Source organism: Gopherus flavomarginatus, chromosome 15, assembly GCF_025201925.1.
Source record: "Gopherus flavomarginatus isolate rGopFla2 chromosome 15, rGopFla2.mat.asm, whole genome shotgun sequence".
NCBI classification, from domain to species: domain Eukaryota; kingdom Metazoa; phylum Chordata; order Testudines; family Testudinidae; genus Gopherus; species Gopherus flavomarginatus.
Window position 1 is genome coordinate 29755751 of NC_066631.1, and position 18998 is coordinate 29774748.

Here is an 18998-nt window from a genome sequence, read left to right on the forward strand (position 1 = left end):
TTTTATCATATTCAGTCATTAATTTGGTGACATTTTCTAAAAAATTAATCCTACACTGATGTATTTTTAAATAACTTTGGCCTTTGGGTATGGAACTGGGAACCACAAATAAGGGGCTGGTACCAAGAATAGGAAACCTACTTCAGCTTTATAAATTGTAGCATATATATTTGTTTAGAAGCCTTGCACAATTAGTAACCAACTAATTTGTGCCCCAGAACTATGGACTTTGATTAATTTATTTCACATTAAAATTTTATTTTATCTATAAAACAAAAAAAATTGAATGGGAGCTCTTGGCTTGGACAGTGTCAGTCCTCTGAGTAAATGAAGGCATAAAAATCTTAGGTTAATAGCCATGCAAAAGAGACTACTTTTGTTTATTGGAAGTGGCCCTTCTACATGTATGTTCTTTTAATATGCGACACCTACCAATAACTGTAGGTGTCTAGATGCAGAATCCAAATTGAAATCAGTTCATGACATGATCTGACTTCCCCTGGAGCAATAGCAAATAGGCCCATATATACACGCACAAAAATAAGACCAAAACATAGGTCTTGATCTAATAATTTTAATTAAATGTTAATCATTAAAAGAATTAGATATCTTCAACTTTTAATTCTGCTGTACTCTGCCATAGAATAGCTACAAATGATTTTATGCACAGTGCCTGTTTTGCTTATTTTCAGGACAATTGTGTGTTTTTAATTAAAACTTTCCATAATGGATCAATCTCCCCATATTTGTTTATATAATTTTATAGCAGGCTGACAGGAAAAAATGTCTGTGTGGAACAAACTCAGCATTAAACAGTTGTTCATTTTGCATCACTGGGTGACCTTTGTCCCACTAAATCTAATCCCATTTTGGTATGCAACAGAATAATTTGTAGCTGCTCTCCACATGCTTGATGTGGAGTCATTGTTGGCTTTTTTTTTAAACTTGGCTTCGGTAAAAGTTTCCCAAGCAGAACGACTGAGGGGATTTTATTTAATATCAATGTCATAAGTAAGATGAGAAATTTAATGTAGGGGAAACTCCATGAAATGTGAAACCATGCAAAGAATGCAAGTGACATTTGGTGTCTTTAACCCCTTAAGGCCTCTGATGATTGGAAATACCAGCAGCCATGGAAAGGTTACCAAAATAATCCTCTCTGTGCATATGGCTTTGGTTAGACGAGCTGTTCAGTGTGGGCCATGCATTACAAAAGCAGTTTGGGTTTTCTGTTGCATATTTTCAGATCATTCTAGTTCTGGAGATACTTAGATATCTAGCATGGCTCTGAGTTTCAAACAAACCGTGGAAAATTGGGAATCCATTAAGGTAAACTTGTGTTAGGAAGCATAGCAAGTGCCTAAGTATATATATTGTTGCATTGTCTGTCATTCTTACCAGAGGATTATTAACTATCTTCAACTGGTTAAATGCTAATAAGCTTCTTTTGTACAACAGGAATTGGTTATAATCTAAAATTTACATTCATCGCAGTCACCACTGCCAAGTACATTCTCCAATGCTCAGCCTCTAGTCCACTAGCCTGACAAGGTACAATAAATATTTAGTCTTCAAGAACTGTGTAATGCTGAAAGCAGAGTGTGGAGGTCATGAAACAAAGGGCATGTGTGAAGATCCAGAGACCAGATAGGATGGTAAGTGGCTTAATTGTAATGGAACTAATATTGCTAATTAAAAATTAATATGACTAATGTGGAAATAGAAGCAGATCTGTGCAGGGAGGTAATGCAATGGTTTGCCTGTGGGGGTTGTATCTGTCTGCTTGGAATCCAATGGCCATGAAGAAGAACTGATAATGGGGCTGGATGTTGCTTACTTCGATCTAAACTAAGCAGTATAAATTACAACCTCATTTAAATGGATTATGTTATTCTGAACTACAAAAGCTGTTTAAAGATCAAATATTGAATGTTTTAAATGATATTTAGAGTTTTGAAAGCCCAGGTCTGAATATTAAAAACTGCTTGCTTTTAAAGTGACACCCTAAATGTTGCATTTGTATGTTTTTCAGCTGTTGATTGTAATACTCTTCTAGCCATTACAATGGGTGCATTTGTTTTCTGCTCCTTATGGCCCAGATCCTGCAAACGCTGGTGCACATGCTTACTGTTACTACTGTAAGAATGAGACTACTCATGGTATTTGTTTAGCTTTAGATAAAAAGAATCCAAGGCTCTAAGTGCTGTAAGACATCATCAATAATCCAGTAATATCCCAGCACCATTAAAATAATGATTTCAGCAAGAACTCAGCTAGCCAATCATGTATAGAAATGCCTTTCTACCCCTTCATTGTTGTGGGGAGCAGCATGCCCTCTGCCCTCTCCAAAAAACAACCAAGCAGGTGGCTTTAGCCAGCATGCACAGACGCTCACCAAATTTGGGCTACATTGGACCAAGTAGGGGAGAAGATCCAGACTCCTGGAGCTGGCAACCTACTTCTCCTTCTCTTTTAGAATGAGAGAAATCCAGCTCAAGTGCTCCTGCTAACCACAGCTGTGAGTGGTCCCTCATAACATGTTAACTAATTATGCAGAACAATTTGTTCCACCTTGTATTTAGCTTTGACACTCTGAGTACCTTTCCTAGCCCTGAAGAAGAGTTCTGTGTAGCTCGAAAGCTTGTCTCTCTCACCAACAGAAGCTGGTCTAATAAAACATATTACGTTGCCCACCTTGTCTCTCTAGTATCTTGGGACCAACATGGCTCCAGCAACACTGCAGACCATAGCTATGGCAGCCTGGCCTGGGGAGAGGGGTGGTCGCTCAAGTAGGTTTGTCCATGCCATTTAGGGCTCTGTAGGTCATAACCAACACCTTAAACTCCATCTGGAGACGTCTGGGCAGCCAGTGCTGATCCCGGAGCACGGGGAGTCACATGCTCCCAGTGAGACACCCCTGTATTGTGTACTGACTTCACGTCCAAATCATTCTGATGTTGCGCAGCCCTGTGTAGAGTGCATTGCAATAGTCTAATCCTGAGGTATCAAGGCATAGGGGCAGTGGCAAGGTCAGTATCCAAATAGAAAGGTCACAACCTCCTAGCCAAATGCAGGTGATAAAAAGCTGATTGGATTCCTGCTGTGATATGGCCATCAAACAGCAGGTGGGGGTCTAAAATCACTCCAAAGTTGTGAACCCCAGTAACTCATGATGGACACGTTCCCTCGGTCCAAAGGACTGAGATTACCTCTGCCATCTCCTCTGGCTGTTTCCCCTAGCCTACCACCATCAACTCCCTCTTGTCTGGTCTGAGCTGAGCTTCAGCCAGCTTGCCCTTATCCATGCCCCAGTCTCAAGTAGTTGCTTGCTGAGGTGCTGAACTGCATCATCCAAGTCAGACAAGCAGGGGTGCTGGGGATGCTGCAGCACCTGTGGTTTAACGTAATAATAACAACTGAATGCATGGCTCCCATCACATATTGGGATACAGTTTTGTTCAGTGTCTTTCACTATCTAAATTGTTCCAGTGCTCCTGCAGATGGGGTCAAGACAGACAGCTGGGAGTCATTAGCCTACTGACAACACTGCACCCCAGGCCTCCTACCCGTCCCATACGCACGTTGAATGGGAGGGCTGTCAGAATGGTGCCCTGAGGAATCCTACACTTCAGAGCTCTTGGAGTAGAGTTGAGCACGTGCCCAATGTGTTGACAGGACCAGGGACTGCATTTCTCCCAGACCTCACTCCTGTTTGTTTCTGCTCAGTTTTGAAAAGTAAAACAAGGTGGGAATTGCTGCTTTTTCAGCAGCACCTGTGGTGGGCCTGGTGCTTTGGTGATGATACCCCGCCTCAAGATGGCTCCATCGTGGGAGGTGCTGAACTCCTGCCTCCCTTCGTGACGTCAATCGGGTTTGAGGGTGCTTAGCACCTGATGGGATTGAGCCCTTTATTGGGCATGGGAAAAGTGGGGACATGAAGGATGAAGCTTACATAAAATAAGGGCATGAGGTTTTGTTTGTGCCACTTGTGTGCCATGTGTCTTGTTCTTATGTTTAATTCTTTTGGATTTAGTGTCAGCAGACAGAGAGGAGTGTGTTTGCATGGGAAGAGATGGGTATCAGTTCAGCACAGGCAGGAAACCAAGCCAGGCAGGTTTAGGAGGAGACCATGGGAGACTGTACTATCAGCTAGCTGGGTCTGGTGTATTTTGTGGGGTATGGTCTTTTTCCTACCTAATGTGGATGAGGAAATGTACTTCTTAGTCTTGAGGTGCAAATCCAGTGATTCCTTATTCTGCCATCTGCGTGCATCATATGTGAAAATGATCCCGATCCGGGGCAGCAACCTTCAGAGATTGGCAGGACCCTTGTTTTGTGTCTGAATTTTTCCATTTTAATTGGATTACCCTTTACAGAAAACCTACTGTCTTGATAGGAGTAGCCTTCCCAGATCAGAGCAGTAGTTTATCTAGTCGGGAGTCTGGTCTCCTCGAGGGGCAACACCAAGTGCTTTAGAGGATGTTACCAGAAACTCCATAACAGAATAACCTGACAATAAGCACTTTAACATACAGATTTTAGTGCCTTTGTGTGGTGAGGTCTGTGTGGAGCCTTGCTGTCCTATTGAAATAAACATTTCCAGGGTTAACACTTGTCTGTTGCCTTCTCATCTGCGAATGCAAAAATGCAAGGATGAGTGCAACAGCAAGGTCCAGTGGATCAGGGCCTGGCCTGGCCTGGCCTGCCTTTCCCGTAGCTGCCACTGACTTGCTGTATGACCCTGGGCAAGTCACTTCATCTCTCTGGGCCCCTGGTTTTTTTCCCACCCTTTGTATGTCTTATTTTTTTTGGTTTGTGAATTTTTGGGTCAGGGACTGTCTCTCTCCGTGTTTTTGTACAGACTGGCTCAGCACAATGGGCTCTGATGTCACCTGGGGCATCCAGGTACTACCACAGTACAGATAGTAACAGTAATAACAATGCTAACCTGCAGGTCAGATCTTGTTAATAGGTAATTACTATAAATCATCCTGCTGGACTAAAGAGCTCTGAGCCCATCCCTGTAATGTCCATGAGACACCGTGTTCCTTCCTAGTGTGCTAACTTGTCAGACAGCACGGTGGACCAGGCACCAGACATTCGCTGTCACAGAATATTTTTACAGGATCAGTGTGTCCTGTTTTAAAAATAAACCACATCAGCTTTGCCCCAACACTCAGCGTAATAAAGTCTTTGACATTAGACAGCAGCGGGAGGCCATTGTCCTGTGACGGCGGCCTTGTTTGTTTGCATTACAGGCTTGCCGAGCTGTACGAGACAGTCTGCCCCAAGGAGTTTGCAATCTAGGTAGGCAAAGCATGGAAGAAAGGCAGGCTTCTTCCCCTTTCCTCCGACGTTGTCAGAACACCAAGGGCACCCTTGTAACATACCACAAGCTGGATGGCTGAATCATTTGCATAAAACAGAACACATTACATCCTCTCCAGTCACCCCAAGGGCCTGTGGAGCCTCTGTGTGGCTTATGATAGGGAATCACAGGCTGGGAGTCAAGGCTGCCTCGTGGGGGGCCCTTGAGGTAGGATTTGTAGATGTAAAGCAAATTATTCATGCCAGGTCACAAAGGTTTTGCAAAAGATAACTAATAAATTCTGCACATGGACCTGCTGGGACCTTTCCCTAAAGCCCTTAAATTGTGAAGTTCTTTCCCGGCCACTCCTGAGCTATGGGGATCATCCTACTCAGGGTGAACAGGCAGAAACACAGCACAAACATTGTAAACAAGGAAAAGGGAGGGGGGAATGGAGAGGAAAGGGAAAAACTTTTTAAAAGAGAGGGGGAGCTCTCCTTCCCACCACTCTCCCCCAGTCTTTCAATTACTTGAATTACAGGAGAACCTCAGAGTTACAAACACCTTGGAAATGGAGATTGTTTGTAACTCTGAAATGTTTCTAATTCTGAACAAAACATTGTGGTTGTTCTTTCAAAAATTTATAACTGAACATTGACTTAATATAGCTTTGAAACTTTACTATGCAGAAGAAAAATGCTGCATTTAACCATCTTAATTTAAATGAAACAAGCACAGAAACAGATTCCTTATCTTGTCAAATCTTTTTAACCCCCCCTCCATTTTTTTTTAATTTTATTTATTTATTGTTTTGGCTGGGGGGCGGGAGGAGTCTCTGCTGCCTGGTTGCATACTTCTGGTTCCTAATGAGGTGTGTGGTTGACTGGTCAGTTAGTTAACTCTGAGGTTCTACTGTAACTACTTTTCAGAAAAGTGGATATTCAGTTTACCCGCTTCCCTTCCATCCCAGCCTGAATCCTTGGTATGTGATATTTGTAGCAGGGGGAATTGTTGTAATAAATAAATGCTGTTGGCATGAAACTTGCTTGTCTGTGTGTCTTGTCTTGTGCACACAGTTGTCTGTGTCTGCATGCAGATGGGCTAGACTTATGATACCGTTTTGTATCTTGGTGGGTGTTTCCAGGGCTGGCACTAGGTTTTTGCCACCCCAAGCAAAAAAAAAAAACAAAACTTTCGGGAGCACAACTGCTAAATTGTGCCGTCCCAAGCACGTGCTTGGTTTGCTGGTACCTAGAGCTGGCCCTGGGTGTTTCTCTCTTTGGAGACCAAAATCCCATGGGAGCCTGATGCTTGCATTCTGTGCCTGGGTAGAGCAGTCAGGCAGAGGACTTTATAAATGAGATGGAAATTGACTGAAGGAGTGATGCACTTACAAGGATGCTGGGTCCTTGCCATTTTTGTAAATTGACTTTTTAAAAAAAATCCACTTCTGGTAGGCGCATACTCTTTAGATAATCTGGATTTTTCTTTTAAGTTACGATCTCTTCCACTGATATTTGTAAGGATCTTTTTAGCTAAGAGGAAACTGGGAAAATTGACTTTGCACAATGTTCTGTCAAGTACACAGAATGAACAAGCTTAAAAAAACCTAGAGGGAAATAATTTTTCTGCTAACGCCTTTCAGTTCCAGTGATCTTGGATGCTACTAGTGACTAGAGGGCGCCCAGTTTTCAGGGAGAAATGTGTTTTTTATATTTTTCCCATCCAAGATGACGGTGTCCCTTTCTAAATGTGGCTACACCAAAGTCCTTGTAGATGGTCTTTCATAATAGCCCAAAACTGGGGCTGTTGGGTTAGGATTTAATGTCAAAGTGAATGCACATCTGCTACTTCCATAAGTCACGTAAACTTATTAGACTGTCACGTTTCTGTGGGGAAAAAGCCAGGGTGTTGACTTGTATTAGGCATATCTAGGGGAAGCTCAGCATAGTACCAGTCAGCTCTTGCCAAGGTTCTGTTTTTAGGAAGTAAAAATAGCTTGTGCTGTAACAGTGTCTTCAGTTTAGCTATTGCCTGTAAGTACATTGCAGTGCTGAATGAAGGACCAAGCAAAGAGATTTGTCTGAAGGATTTTGTTGGGTAAAAGATAAAATAGCTGGCTGCTTTCACTATTGAATGTTCTTTGGGTCTTAGAAATATAACGGGAGTGGTGGGGGGGTAGGAGGGAGGTCTGCAAGGTCAGGCTGCTGGCGGCTGCCTTTCATTCTGTTAATCTAACAAACAGCTAATAGAGTATCGTGGTTTTGGAGCAAGGGGGATCTGATTCCTATCCTTACTGCTGTAATACAGTTCCTAGTGCTCTGGGAGGATACATACTGGTCACCTTGACATCTGCTGTGACCACAGAAGTTTTACAGTGTTGTTTGATCCTGTGGTAGCATTTGGAATCCAGCCAATCTTTCTCTGTTAGAATGAGTCAGTCCCAGTCCGCTTGCTCCTGTTAGCATTAGCTGAACTAGATTGTGACTTTATACATATGCATCTCTTCATCTTTTAGGGTTTCTGAATGGTACTGCTGGCCCTGTTCTGTCTGATTTTGCTATGGTTTATTTGGACCGAAATGGCAAATTCTCAGCCCTTTAACCAGCAGACTGAGAGACCTAGTCCTGAGCCACCAGCGGCCTCTGAAAACAAAGAGAAACCTTCAAAAGGATCAACATGCCTACTGCAGGAGAGGGCTGTAACACCATCCCAATCCACAGGGCCTGCTCAGACTTCACCGACCTCTGGATGTGTGTCCGTGGATGCCCTTCAGCAAGCAGCAAGTATGCTTTGGCAGCACAAACTTCCAAATATCCCTTCTTCCTCAGAGTCAGCACAAGATGTTTCAGCAAACAGTTTAGCAGAGCCTTTATGTCAGGTTCTGCCTCCTTCATCAAAGCAGCAGATGAAGCTAAAGAAGTCCATCTCCAGGGAAAAGCAGGAGCAGTTTATAGAACACACTCAGGTACAACTCAAAAGGCAAGCAATGGCAAAATTTGTCCTGGGCTCTTTTGAAGATAACTCGTCTGATGATGAGCTGATACCTGGATCCTTTAAAGTCACTAGCAGAAGTAGCATGATGAGTGTTGGTTCCTCCTCCTCTTTTGAGTCCTTTTCGCTAACATCACTGTCAGAGTCTGGATCTTCTTCCACAACCATGAGGTAAAGAGCCCTGAGATTTGTTTCCAGCTTCTTTTGCTCAAAGCTATTTATAAAGAAGTGAGGGGGAATGTGGGAAGTAGGAGTCAGTGTATAAAATTAAAAATTACCCCCCCCCACCCCAATCCCACCCCACTCCCGGTTTACTGAAAATTGTTCTTTTTCTTCTAATGAAATTTTTGTTTTTTCAATGGAAACTTTATTTTCCGTTAACATGATTGGGGTGCTGGAGTTTGAGTGGAACCTTGGTAATCCCCACTTTGCTGGTCTGTGCATTTTAGAATTTTGCCCCCAAACACCAGGCAGTGTCTGCCCACATCTTAGCCAGGGTTTCAAAGAAGAGCCAGCGCTGTTGCGAACTCTTTCTACATCTAAACCTGAGCCTCGCTTCACAGCAGCTCGTATGCTATGCTTTGCTGAATTGGGGCCTCACTCAATAATTTGCAATTGTCAGTGATTCCCAATAGTTGTCCTGGTCACTAAAGCAGATTAGCAAGGTTATGCTGACTTCAAGAGGCTATTTATGTATATTACAGCATTGCATTGTCCACCTTACTGGTGCATTAAATCTATTACTAAGTGGACTGGGCAGGTGAGGGATTAATAATGGAATGTGGAACTGCAGAGTGTACTCTGCCCAAATTTACTCCCTTCATGATAAACCTTTAGGTGTACATAGAGCTTGGGTTTTGAGGGGGCTTTCAGGTGAGCTTGGAGGAGAATTTAGTACCTCTGTTTGAATTAGAAATGGGCCTGGATCAGGATCTTTGATCTAAAGAGCCCCTAGCTGTGATCCTGATGCACGTATTGCTTCTCAGACCTATCTCTACTTTGACCTAAATGCCACCATACCCAGTATGTTGTTGATTTGGTTTCAAAATGGATATAAAATAATAAACTCAGTGCAGCTGTTTGAGGTGGTGTATCCCCAAGAACTGTGTTCAGTATCTGTGCAGAGAGTTTTCTCCTCTCCGCATATGTTGCGTACATGTCATGGGAGCAGAGGTGCCAGAACAGTTCTGAAAGCGCCTTGTTCATGCTCCGACAGTGCCACAGCTAAGCAGCTACACTTCACCAGTATCAGCCTGCTCTTGCCAATGAGTGACTTTTTTGTCTGAGGAGAGATTAGAGAGTTGAAGCTTGGATGTAGCAACTAGAGAGGTCCTCCTAGTTCTTGCTCTTACATGACATGAGGAAAAGATTTCAGCTGAATTAAGGAACTTAAAATGAGAGAAATAATATAAGGTGTATTTTAACCCCTGGACTGTGATGAGGGATGTGATTTGATAAATCAGCTTGACCCTGAGTTGCCCTGCTAACCTTTGTAGTTTTACAATTGTGTGTGCGTGCTTGCTGACTGTGCAAAAGAGAGAGAGAAAGTGACTATACACAAAGTGCTGTCAAAAGTACAAAGGAAACATTGCAAAAAATTTTTTTCTTCTCCTAATCTCTTTCCAAGGTTGTTATAACAGATATGAATTGTAACTGTTTAAAAATATCAGATGGAAATGTGCCTTTATTTTTTTTTTTGTCCATTGGATGTACCCCTTTAAACATAGTAACTCAAGTTAAAATCAGACCACTTTTTCTCCCCTGCTTTATCTTTCATTTTGTTTTTCCTCTTGTATGCTTGTTGTGGGGTTTTTTTTTTGTTCTTTTCTTCTCCAAGCACGCAATCTGTTGGTCTGTACCAATGTTGCTACCTTGTCACTGCCAATAGTCACCACGTGGGCCAAAAATCTGCCCTCAGTTACCCTCACTAATGTCTTTGCATGAAGGTAACTAAGGGTAGAATCTTTCTCACTGTTGGGAGGATAAGACCATATTTAATATAGGGGCTCATCACCATGTATGCTACTCTTACCTTAGAGTTTATGTCTGTGTGGTGTATTTTTTTGTTCTGTTCAGTAACTGCAATTTTATTTGGGTGACCTATGGGTATGATTTTCAGAGACTATTGCAAGTGCATGTGCTTGCATATGTAATGCTAACAGACCCCGCTTGTCAGTGGGCAGGATCAAACCTGGGACCTCTGGAGCTGAGTGGATGAGCTTCTGCTGCATGAGTTAGAAGCCCAATGGCTCATAGCTAAGGTTGTAGAGCAGACTCATTTAACTCTCTCTAAGTGGTCTCAATGCCACTAGATGGGACAGAACACCACACCCAGAAGGTGTGTGGGTTACTCATGCACAAATGTGCCTAGTTAGCCAATTGCCCCTGCAGTTGCCTGATTTGTTGTTGTTGTTGTTGTTGTTGTTTGGCATACAGTTGTGTTAATATGCTTTGTGCCTATGTTGTCTGAAAGTCTAGTCCCAACTGAGCATTATGGAATTTTAAGGAACTGTTTTCTGTAATTATTCTAGATAAATTTGCAATGCACTGTTGGGGGTGGGAAACCTTTACACTCTCTTAGCAGCATCACTTTGGGAGATTTGGGCAGGATTAATTTCAACTCTTTTTTGCCCTTCTAAACGTAGGTAGAAATACAGCCTTGTACTGTGCAACTTAACTGTGTTATTCCCTGTCTTTGGACTACACCAAAAGTAATTCTTAATTCAAAAATTTCCAACAGTATTTGACTGTCTCTGTTTTGGGCTGAGGAGAGGGACGTTACTCAGACACTACTGAGTAAAATGAAGGCCACCTGCCAGCACCATTTCTCTGCTTTTTCACTTTGTAAACATGTGGGTTCTGAATGTGTTGAAATGGCTACTGGCTGTTAGTAAATGAAGTGTATCCCTTTAAGGAATAGCAATAAGGTGACCTGGGGCTGAGCTAGCCTTGAGTCAAAGGGCTGTTTTCCTTGCATTTGGATCAGCAGATTATAGTGGTTGCGTGGGGTTGGGTTTGCTCTTTAGCTGCTGAATTGTTTCACTTGATGTCCTTTAGAGGTAAGAGAGCTTTTAAAACTCTAAATGATAACAATATGCAGATGTGAGTGTTCGTGAACTGCTTGTGACCCAAAAGTGGGAGCATGTGCCTTAACTATCACAGTGTTTGACTGGTGAAATTTGGGGCCTGATCCTCTGAGGTGCTGAGCACCCTGTATTCTTGTTGACTCCAAGAACTGCAGCGCCTTGCTGGATCATGTGCTTAGAAAAAGAAGTCACTGCTAGGAAAGGAGTCATTCAGGTTAGGCTGTTGTTTCACTTGTGTGTCATGGTGAGGGTCTGGGATCCCAAACAAGTTACTTTTGTGTGTGATCTTCGGTGACAGGCTGTGTTCCTCACTCTTATCCGTGGAGATGGCCAGGTAGAATTTTACCTGCTGCTACCACTGCTTGGGGAAACAATCACTAGCCTTCCTTTGCTGACAAAGGAAAGATAGTGAAAGAATCATAAAGCAGAATGAAAATGTTTACATTTACAAAGGTGGGAGAAGGTGTGTGAGGCCTGGTGGCTGGGCCAGGGAGCTGGGATTCCTAGGATCTATTTCCAGCTCTGTCACCAGCTGCCTGTGATGACCTTAGGCAGGTTCACTTCATCTTCCTATATCTCTGTTTCTGATGATGGTGATCCAACTTATAGGCAGGGTTATGAGGATGAGTGAAATGGTGTTAGTAAATTATCCTGAGATCCAGAGAGAAAAAGTTCTAGTGTTAATGGAATCAAATCCACAGCCCTCCCTTGGACAAAGCAGTCAAGAGCAAGAGCTGCAGAATTGGCCCTGATCTGTTACATATTAATTAATAACTTGTGTTTCTAAAGAGCCTCTTGCTGAGGCACTTGAGGTGCTCAGCAAATGGATGGGATGTGAGACCATTAAAACAGCTTACAAACTAGATGGTGCTGCTGTTATTGCAGTAAAGTGCAGATTACGTGCTTGGTCTTAACACTTTGGGTTGCCTACTGCTAAAATGTGAGATTGATTAAGCTATGTGGAGAGTCAGAGGGGGTGGGGAGCAGGGGAAGGAGTGGGTGGGATCCATGCCCTTGTGGCTGCTAGAGCAAAAGACTCCTTCCTCACCCACCTTAGGTGTAAAGAGGGAAGTCACATGCAGTGGTCATTACCAGAGTGCTGATCCTCCCCAGGACCCTTGCCAGGGAGGTCTTTGGAAGCCAGCAGGACTGTCTCTTCGATATCCTTTATCAGCCCTGATGCTGCACCATTAACTTCAGTGGGTGCAGGATCCAGGCCCCAGGGCATGCAGGATGGGTGCAAGGTGCTCATGGCTGCTTGCAATAGCGCTTGTTCCTCTTCCACAGCCTGATGTCAGGGACTCTACCCCAGACGGCAAAGTTCGTTGTCTGACCGCGAGAGAGACAGGCAACACCAGCAAGGTTCGATCAAAAGCTCTTTATTGACAAGTGCACGCATCAATAGAGAGCAGCTCGTCTCCAGAGAGAACCAGCCCCCTCTTTACATCTTAGTATAAGCCTATATAGACAGTTCCGTCGCGTCATAAATTATTCACTGGAGCAACCCACCCCCTTCTTCTAACAACTAGAAACTAGACACCTTTAGTATACATGCATGCCTAAAGTTAGAAATGTAGGGGAGTTAAAAACAAACAAAGAACAAAACCAGGGAGTGAAAACAAGGAGGCTGGGAAACTAGGGCTCTTATCAGTTCTTCGAAGAGCTGCCCGAACACAGCACATGTGGTACTATGCCAGGAATGCAGCTTCTCTTTTATCTCACTTTTTCCCAGCACTTGTGAGACATGCTGCTGCTTTTTAGTGTTTTTCACTTAGGGATTACCCACAAACGTTTGTTAGCCTGACTTTGGTCAGGTTGGCATACCTGGTTTTGTCTGCTATATTTTTATTTAGGCCTAACAATCCCCCCTTTGTCCCTAGAGGACCATAATGGGACTCTTGGGACACATATCCATTTAAGAATTGTACGGAGGAGGCTAGTAAACCATGACCCAAGGTTTGAGTGGAGGTCCTTAAAACTAAAAGTGTGATTAAGAGATATAGCATGGAAAACAACAGCAAGATTTTTAATAGCTTGTAAATCTTTGTCAATTAAGCCAGAGTGATTAACAGCAAAGCAACATTTTTCCCCAATGCGATAACAAGCCCCTCCCTAATTCAGCATTCATGGCATTTAGCACACGTCTATTTTGCAAAGTTACTTTTGCTACTTCATCAGTTTTTCGTTGCAACTTTTGGAAAGCGTTTATTAATGCATTAGCTGTTTTTTTCAAGCTTTGCGGAAATATTTACAACTGTTCTCTTGAGCTTAGCCACCCACAATCCAGGAATGAGTGCACGGACAAAAAAGTGGAATCCTGTTTGTCTGACAACTAAGGGATTGGGGCACTGAGTATAAATCAGTTAGGTATACCAAGTGGTCTAATTTCCCAGATGTTTTGGTGAATAATCCAGTTCCATGTGCATCCTTCCCATGGACCCGTCAGGATTCGGTATGTGGAAGCCCACACCCCCCGGTCCAAATGCTTGGAAGGAGCACTGTAAATGTTTACACTTCCACCCAGAAAGTTTTTAGTATATCTCCATGACCATAGATCAGATGGTACTCCTGATGTGTCTGTAAGGGCAGTGGGCCAAGTCTGGTACTTAAGATCACTCCAAATGGCCATTAGCTGGTTATTTAGGAAATTCTGAATCTTCAAACATACTAGATCCCACTGCAATGCCTTCCCAGCCTCAGTGATATTTAATACCATCTTTCCTTGGTGTAGTACTATATTACATTTGTTATTTAACTATTTTCAGGTACTTTTAAAAGGCATTGACATTAATAGCATAGGAGGGGGTTACATTATTAGTCACTGGAATGGTTTCAGTACAGGTAAAATTTCCAGTGGCAGAACAAACTCTTCGGGTACTTGTTATTTAAAATCCAATACATGCCGAAGAATTTATTCAGAACACAGGGCACAGCCTGTAGAATATACCCCAAAATTCAATCAATACCACATTTTCAAGCATGGGTTCCACAAATTTTTTCTGCCAGTGTACAATTCTTTGTTTCTTCACCAGGGTCAGTTCTTAATGTCCTTTTTAGTCAGGAATTCCTGGACTTTAGCAATTTCAGTGGAGTGAGTGTTTCTTCTTCTTTCCCAAAACAGTCGTGGTGCAGCATCATAAGGGAGAGGTTACTAGCACATCACCCTGTAATGGTTTTGCTTTTTCTAGAAAAATTCAAAGGCACAGTAGATCTGTCAGTGGATAAGGGAGAGGTTGCTAGCACTTCACCTTGTACTTTTTTCCTGCTGTCCAGAAGGCACAGTGGAGCTAGAAGGTGAAATAGGCTAATCATCAGTAGGAGAATTTTCCCAATGTGGAGGGGTCTTTTTGCACTGAGAATCTTGGGTCCAAGCAGTCAGTTTTTGGCACTTCACAGAGGTGTTGGTAGTCATCAGAACTTAAGAGCCTTTCCAGCATGGAGCCAAGGCAGTCTTTCGTTGGTGGACCTTTACATCAATTCCGTCTCCTGGTTGTAAGGAGTGGCAGGGCTGCTAGGGTCTTTGGGTAGCGATTCCTTACCTGTGAGAAAAGAAACTTAACACATTTCATTAGTGCCTGGCAGTGTTTTTCAGATCTCATAGCTGCATGGGCAAATTCAAGCTCTCCTTTTCCTGGTTGTTAACCAAGTCTTAACTGTGAGCAGTGTCCTTGAATGGAGTCAGTGTCTTATCTATAGCCTGAGCTTGCTATTTTATTTTATTTTATTTTATTTTTTTCAGTTAATTCATTCTGTTCTTTGTCCTTTTTTCCTTCTTGGCTTCTTTTAACCTGCAAAGGAAACTTTCACTTTTTACTTATACACCTTTTTCCCAACAATGAACACCTACACATTGTCATTATACAGTACATTAGTTTTATTATTCAATATATGCCACACATAACCTTTTACTAAAATAACCTTATTACAGAGCTTTCGAGCAACAAGCCAGGACAAGCACACCCACTTTGAGGAGTTCACTCAATACAACCTCTAGTCCAATAGCCTTCCACCATCCCCAGCCCTCTGGCTAGAAATCTGAGGTAGCCAGAAAGATCCCATGTACAATATGGGGAGTGGGTTAACTTTTCATGTCTTTGCTTTCAAAGACTGTTGGTATGCAAATTTTAACAACAATTTTTGCAATTAACAATTTGACCAATAAAGTTTCTTTTCCTTACTTAAGGAAATGCATTAGACTTTAGTATATCACATTCTCCTGAGTTATCTAAACACTTTGTATTCCAAGTTGAACAAAACAAGTATCTGCATTTTAATTTAACCTTTTTGTTTGATTTTAAACTAGATTATTTTATAAAAATATTAAACACAAAAATTCCAGCCACAAGACAAACACCACAAGACAGAACATAGAACACAAAACATAATTTCTATTGTGCCAGTAAATGCATGGTACGTTGAATGCTGTTTAGCTGGCATTAGTTTTCTCTGATTATCTGAAAGACAAAAAAAAACAGAGGTCTACCCCTTCTGGGCAGACAATCATTGCTTAAAATAGACAAATACCCTTGTTGATTTCAGGAAAAACAGAGGAATTATCCCATATTTTATGTGTTTTATAGGCAGCCCAGGTTTCAGTGGCTCCTACCTTATCAGTTAGATAATTTGCATGAATACAGATGCTTTTTGGCTTGCTTTTTACTTTTAACTTTTGCTTTCAAACACTGAAAGAAAACATCACTACTTATAGTGCCCTTACAGCCTAATAAAATTTCAATTACATAGCACTATATACATTCTTTAGCTAATTTAACTAAATTCTAAATGATTGCAATTAACAATTTCTTTGCCTCAATTTATTTACAAACATTTCAAAGACACCAAGAACTTTCCTCTTTAGCATTTTTACAAAGTTCAACTGCTGTTTCCTCCAGCAACTACAGAGTTAACTTCTTACTTTCCCTTAAATTACTTGCTTGTTTCCCAACAGCCACTTTTATTAACTCAAATCACCATTCCAAGTAAGTCCTGGGTATTTGAAATCCCCATGCTTACACTTACTTACTCCTTCCTTCCACTACACCCTTAAAGTTTTCCAACCTGTTTTTCAATCTCTCTGTCTGTTGCCTGCCCACCTGGGCCCGATCCTGCTTTTCTCACTGAACCGTCCCTTCCATAGGCACCAACTTGTTCCACTACCAGTTTAGCTAGGAGGGTGGGCTTCTCAACTAGCCCCCACCCCTCCTGGTCTTTTGCCTTAGACATTCTTACTTACAAGACTACCCGAGTCCTTCTTCATGAGGCTTGCCACCTGGATGAAGACACATGGCCCATTGGGCAAAGGCCATTTACTTAACATATAATTTGAAGGACTATTTTTAGAGGGTTTACCCAGAGACTTATTCATCTGTTTGACACTTAAACAGAAAAGAGAATTACACAGAGCGCAGAGGGAATTACAATCTAAGCCAGACTTTCCTACTTCTATACACTGACCGCTACAGGGGACGGGACAGAAGGATCTTAATTCCACCTCAGAGCTCTCTCGCACACATGGCTTCCACGCCGAGAAATTACGAACGAGAGGTTCAGTTCCGCCCACACTCCTAACACCCAAATGAACAGAGAAAAAAAAAAACAACAACAGTAACTGGTTAAATAGAACAGAACCAGAACCAAATAGTGTTTCCTTATCCTATTAGGACTTACTTTTACTCATGCAGTTCTCAGCATATAACACCAACAGTACCAAGCAAAGCAAACACAAAATAACAAGGGTAAAACAAATAGATGGTGTAAATTCTGCAGGGCTCCCCCCTTCTTAATTGCTCACCAAACCGTGACAAATTTTTGTTACCAATCTATCCCTCATGTCAGATGATCAGGCTGACACTACAGGATCGTTGGGGGAAGATAAAGAAAACACACCATATAACTGAATTTTAAAGCTTCATTAATAAAATAATAAAACAACAACGGAGAGTGTTGGGAACGCTCTCACATCACTCAGGAAAATATTAATGCCCCAAGCCCGAAGCTCCTTTCATACTTACACACGTACGTCCAGACTGGCCACTTCTGTGTATAATGTTCAGAGGAGGGGGAGAGGTGGAAGGGAGATTATCCTGTATACAGCTTGTTCAGAATTTCCAACATGCTTCTGCTCTTGGGAGGGCTGTTCTCTTACACCCTGGAATCTCCTGCGGCGTCTCTTTCAGAGGTTCCAGTCCAGGTCGGCTGCCTGTGGCTTCTTTGGTGTTACCAAGCCACACCGACTCCAGGGTCACAAAGGCACTCTGTTGGATCTTACTGGACAGTTAAGCTTTGCAAATGTAATTTCAGTTCTGTAACTTGTATTTCCTTTGCTTCGCCTCTGTCTATATTTTTTCCTTCACAGCCAGCTGGGGCTGAAAGCAGCCCCTCCCTGCACCAAGCACAGTCCACGCCGATTCCTGACCCTGAACGCAGAGCAACCCCCTCCTTCCATCCCGAGGCCAAGATGATTTTTAAATTAACCCGTTCCTTATGTTTTTTTCTTTCTTTTTCTTTTTCCCATTAAACATTCTAGTAGCAATGCTAACTACTTTAGACAAACTTTTCCCTTGCGTACCATCTGGATGCTTTTTAAATCTCTTTGCAATATCCTTTGCACATTGTGACATGAAAACCATTTTAACCATCTCCTTTCCATGATCAGTTTCAGGATTTAAATTCCCATGCTTTTTAACTTCACAAATCAGTCGAGCACAAAAGTCAGAGAGGTGCTTATCTGGATGCTGAACACAAGCAGTTACCTTGCTCCAATTTGGAGTAGCCTCCCCTGCATCTCTAATACCATTCAAAACAGCTTTTAAAAATCCATCCAACTTTGTCTTTTGAGCTGGATTATTGGGATTCCAGTTAGGGTCAGTAATTAGCCAAGGTGCATTCAAATGAGCTGCAGATTTTTCTTTTACTTTTTGTCTTTCATCTTCTGTCATGAGAGTATCTAATAACTGATTTACATTTGCCCAGGTGGGCACATGAGTGAAAAAGATTTTGCAGAACATTCTTTCCACTGCCTCAGGATTGTTTCATAAGTGAGGCATAGTGCACTGCCAGTTAAACAAATTTGAAGTTGCAAACAGGGTATGGGTAAAACCATTTCATGTTCCCCAGCAACCAGTAGAACCAGATAAGTTCTCAATGAGGCTTGTAATATCAGGGGTGTCTCAGAAACATTCTCCCTCATGGAGTTAAGTAACCTAGTGGGGGTCCACAAGGGCAAGGACAAGGGCTGCTGTAATATTGGGGGTGTTTGAAAAGCAGTCCCTGACCAAGTTTGCAAAAGGCTGGCTGGAGGCTGCACAGAGGGGGTGAGGCTGCCTGATTCCTCTGAAGATGAGGGAACATCACTCTGAGCTCCCCCTTGATTCTCCTCTGTTCCTGAACTGTCCCTAACCTGCTTTTGAATCCTTGCACTCCACCAGACGGGGAAGAACAGGAACAAAATTGTCCTTCTCCCGGTGCGGCTCTGGTGCATATGGTGGGTGATTTTTTTACAAGAGCTCTCCATACAAACAGCTTCAAAAGCTACCCGTCCCTCCATGGGTTTATAATTATACCATACAAACAAGTAATCCATTTGTTCCGGCCTAAGATCAACCAAAATA

At 42.4% G+C, this 18998-nt stretch overlaps 1 protein-coding gene across 4 annotated transcripts in view; it reads left to right on the plus strand.

The window, feature by feature from the left end:
* Nucleotides 1-1462: 1462 nt before the first annotated feature.
* The window catches only part of ACACB (acetyl-CoA carboxylase beta), a 75046-nt gene continuing 57510 nt past the window's right edge, over nucleotides 1463-18998 (plus strand). For all 4 annotated transcript variants that reach the window (XM_050924443.1, XM_050924444.1, XM_050924445.1 and 1 more), the window contains exons 1-2: nucleotides 1463-1655; nucleotides 7827-8473. In XM_050924443.1, coding sequence (XP_050780400.1) covers nucleotides 7836-8473 — 638 coding nt within the window. In that variant the 5' untranslated portion in view covers nucleotides 1463-1655; nucleotides 7827-7835. The remainder of the gene's footprint in view (nucleotides 1656-7826; nucleotides 8474-18998) is intronic.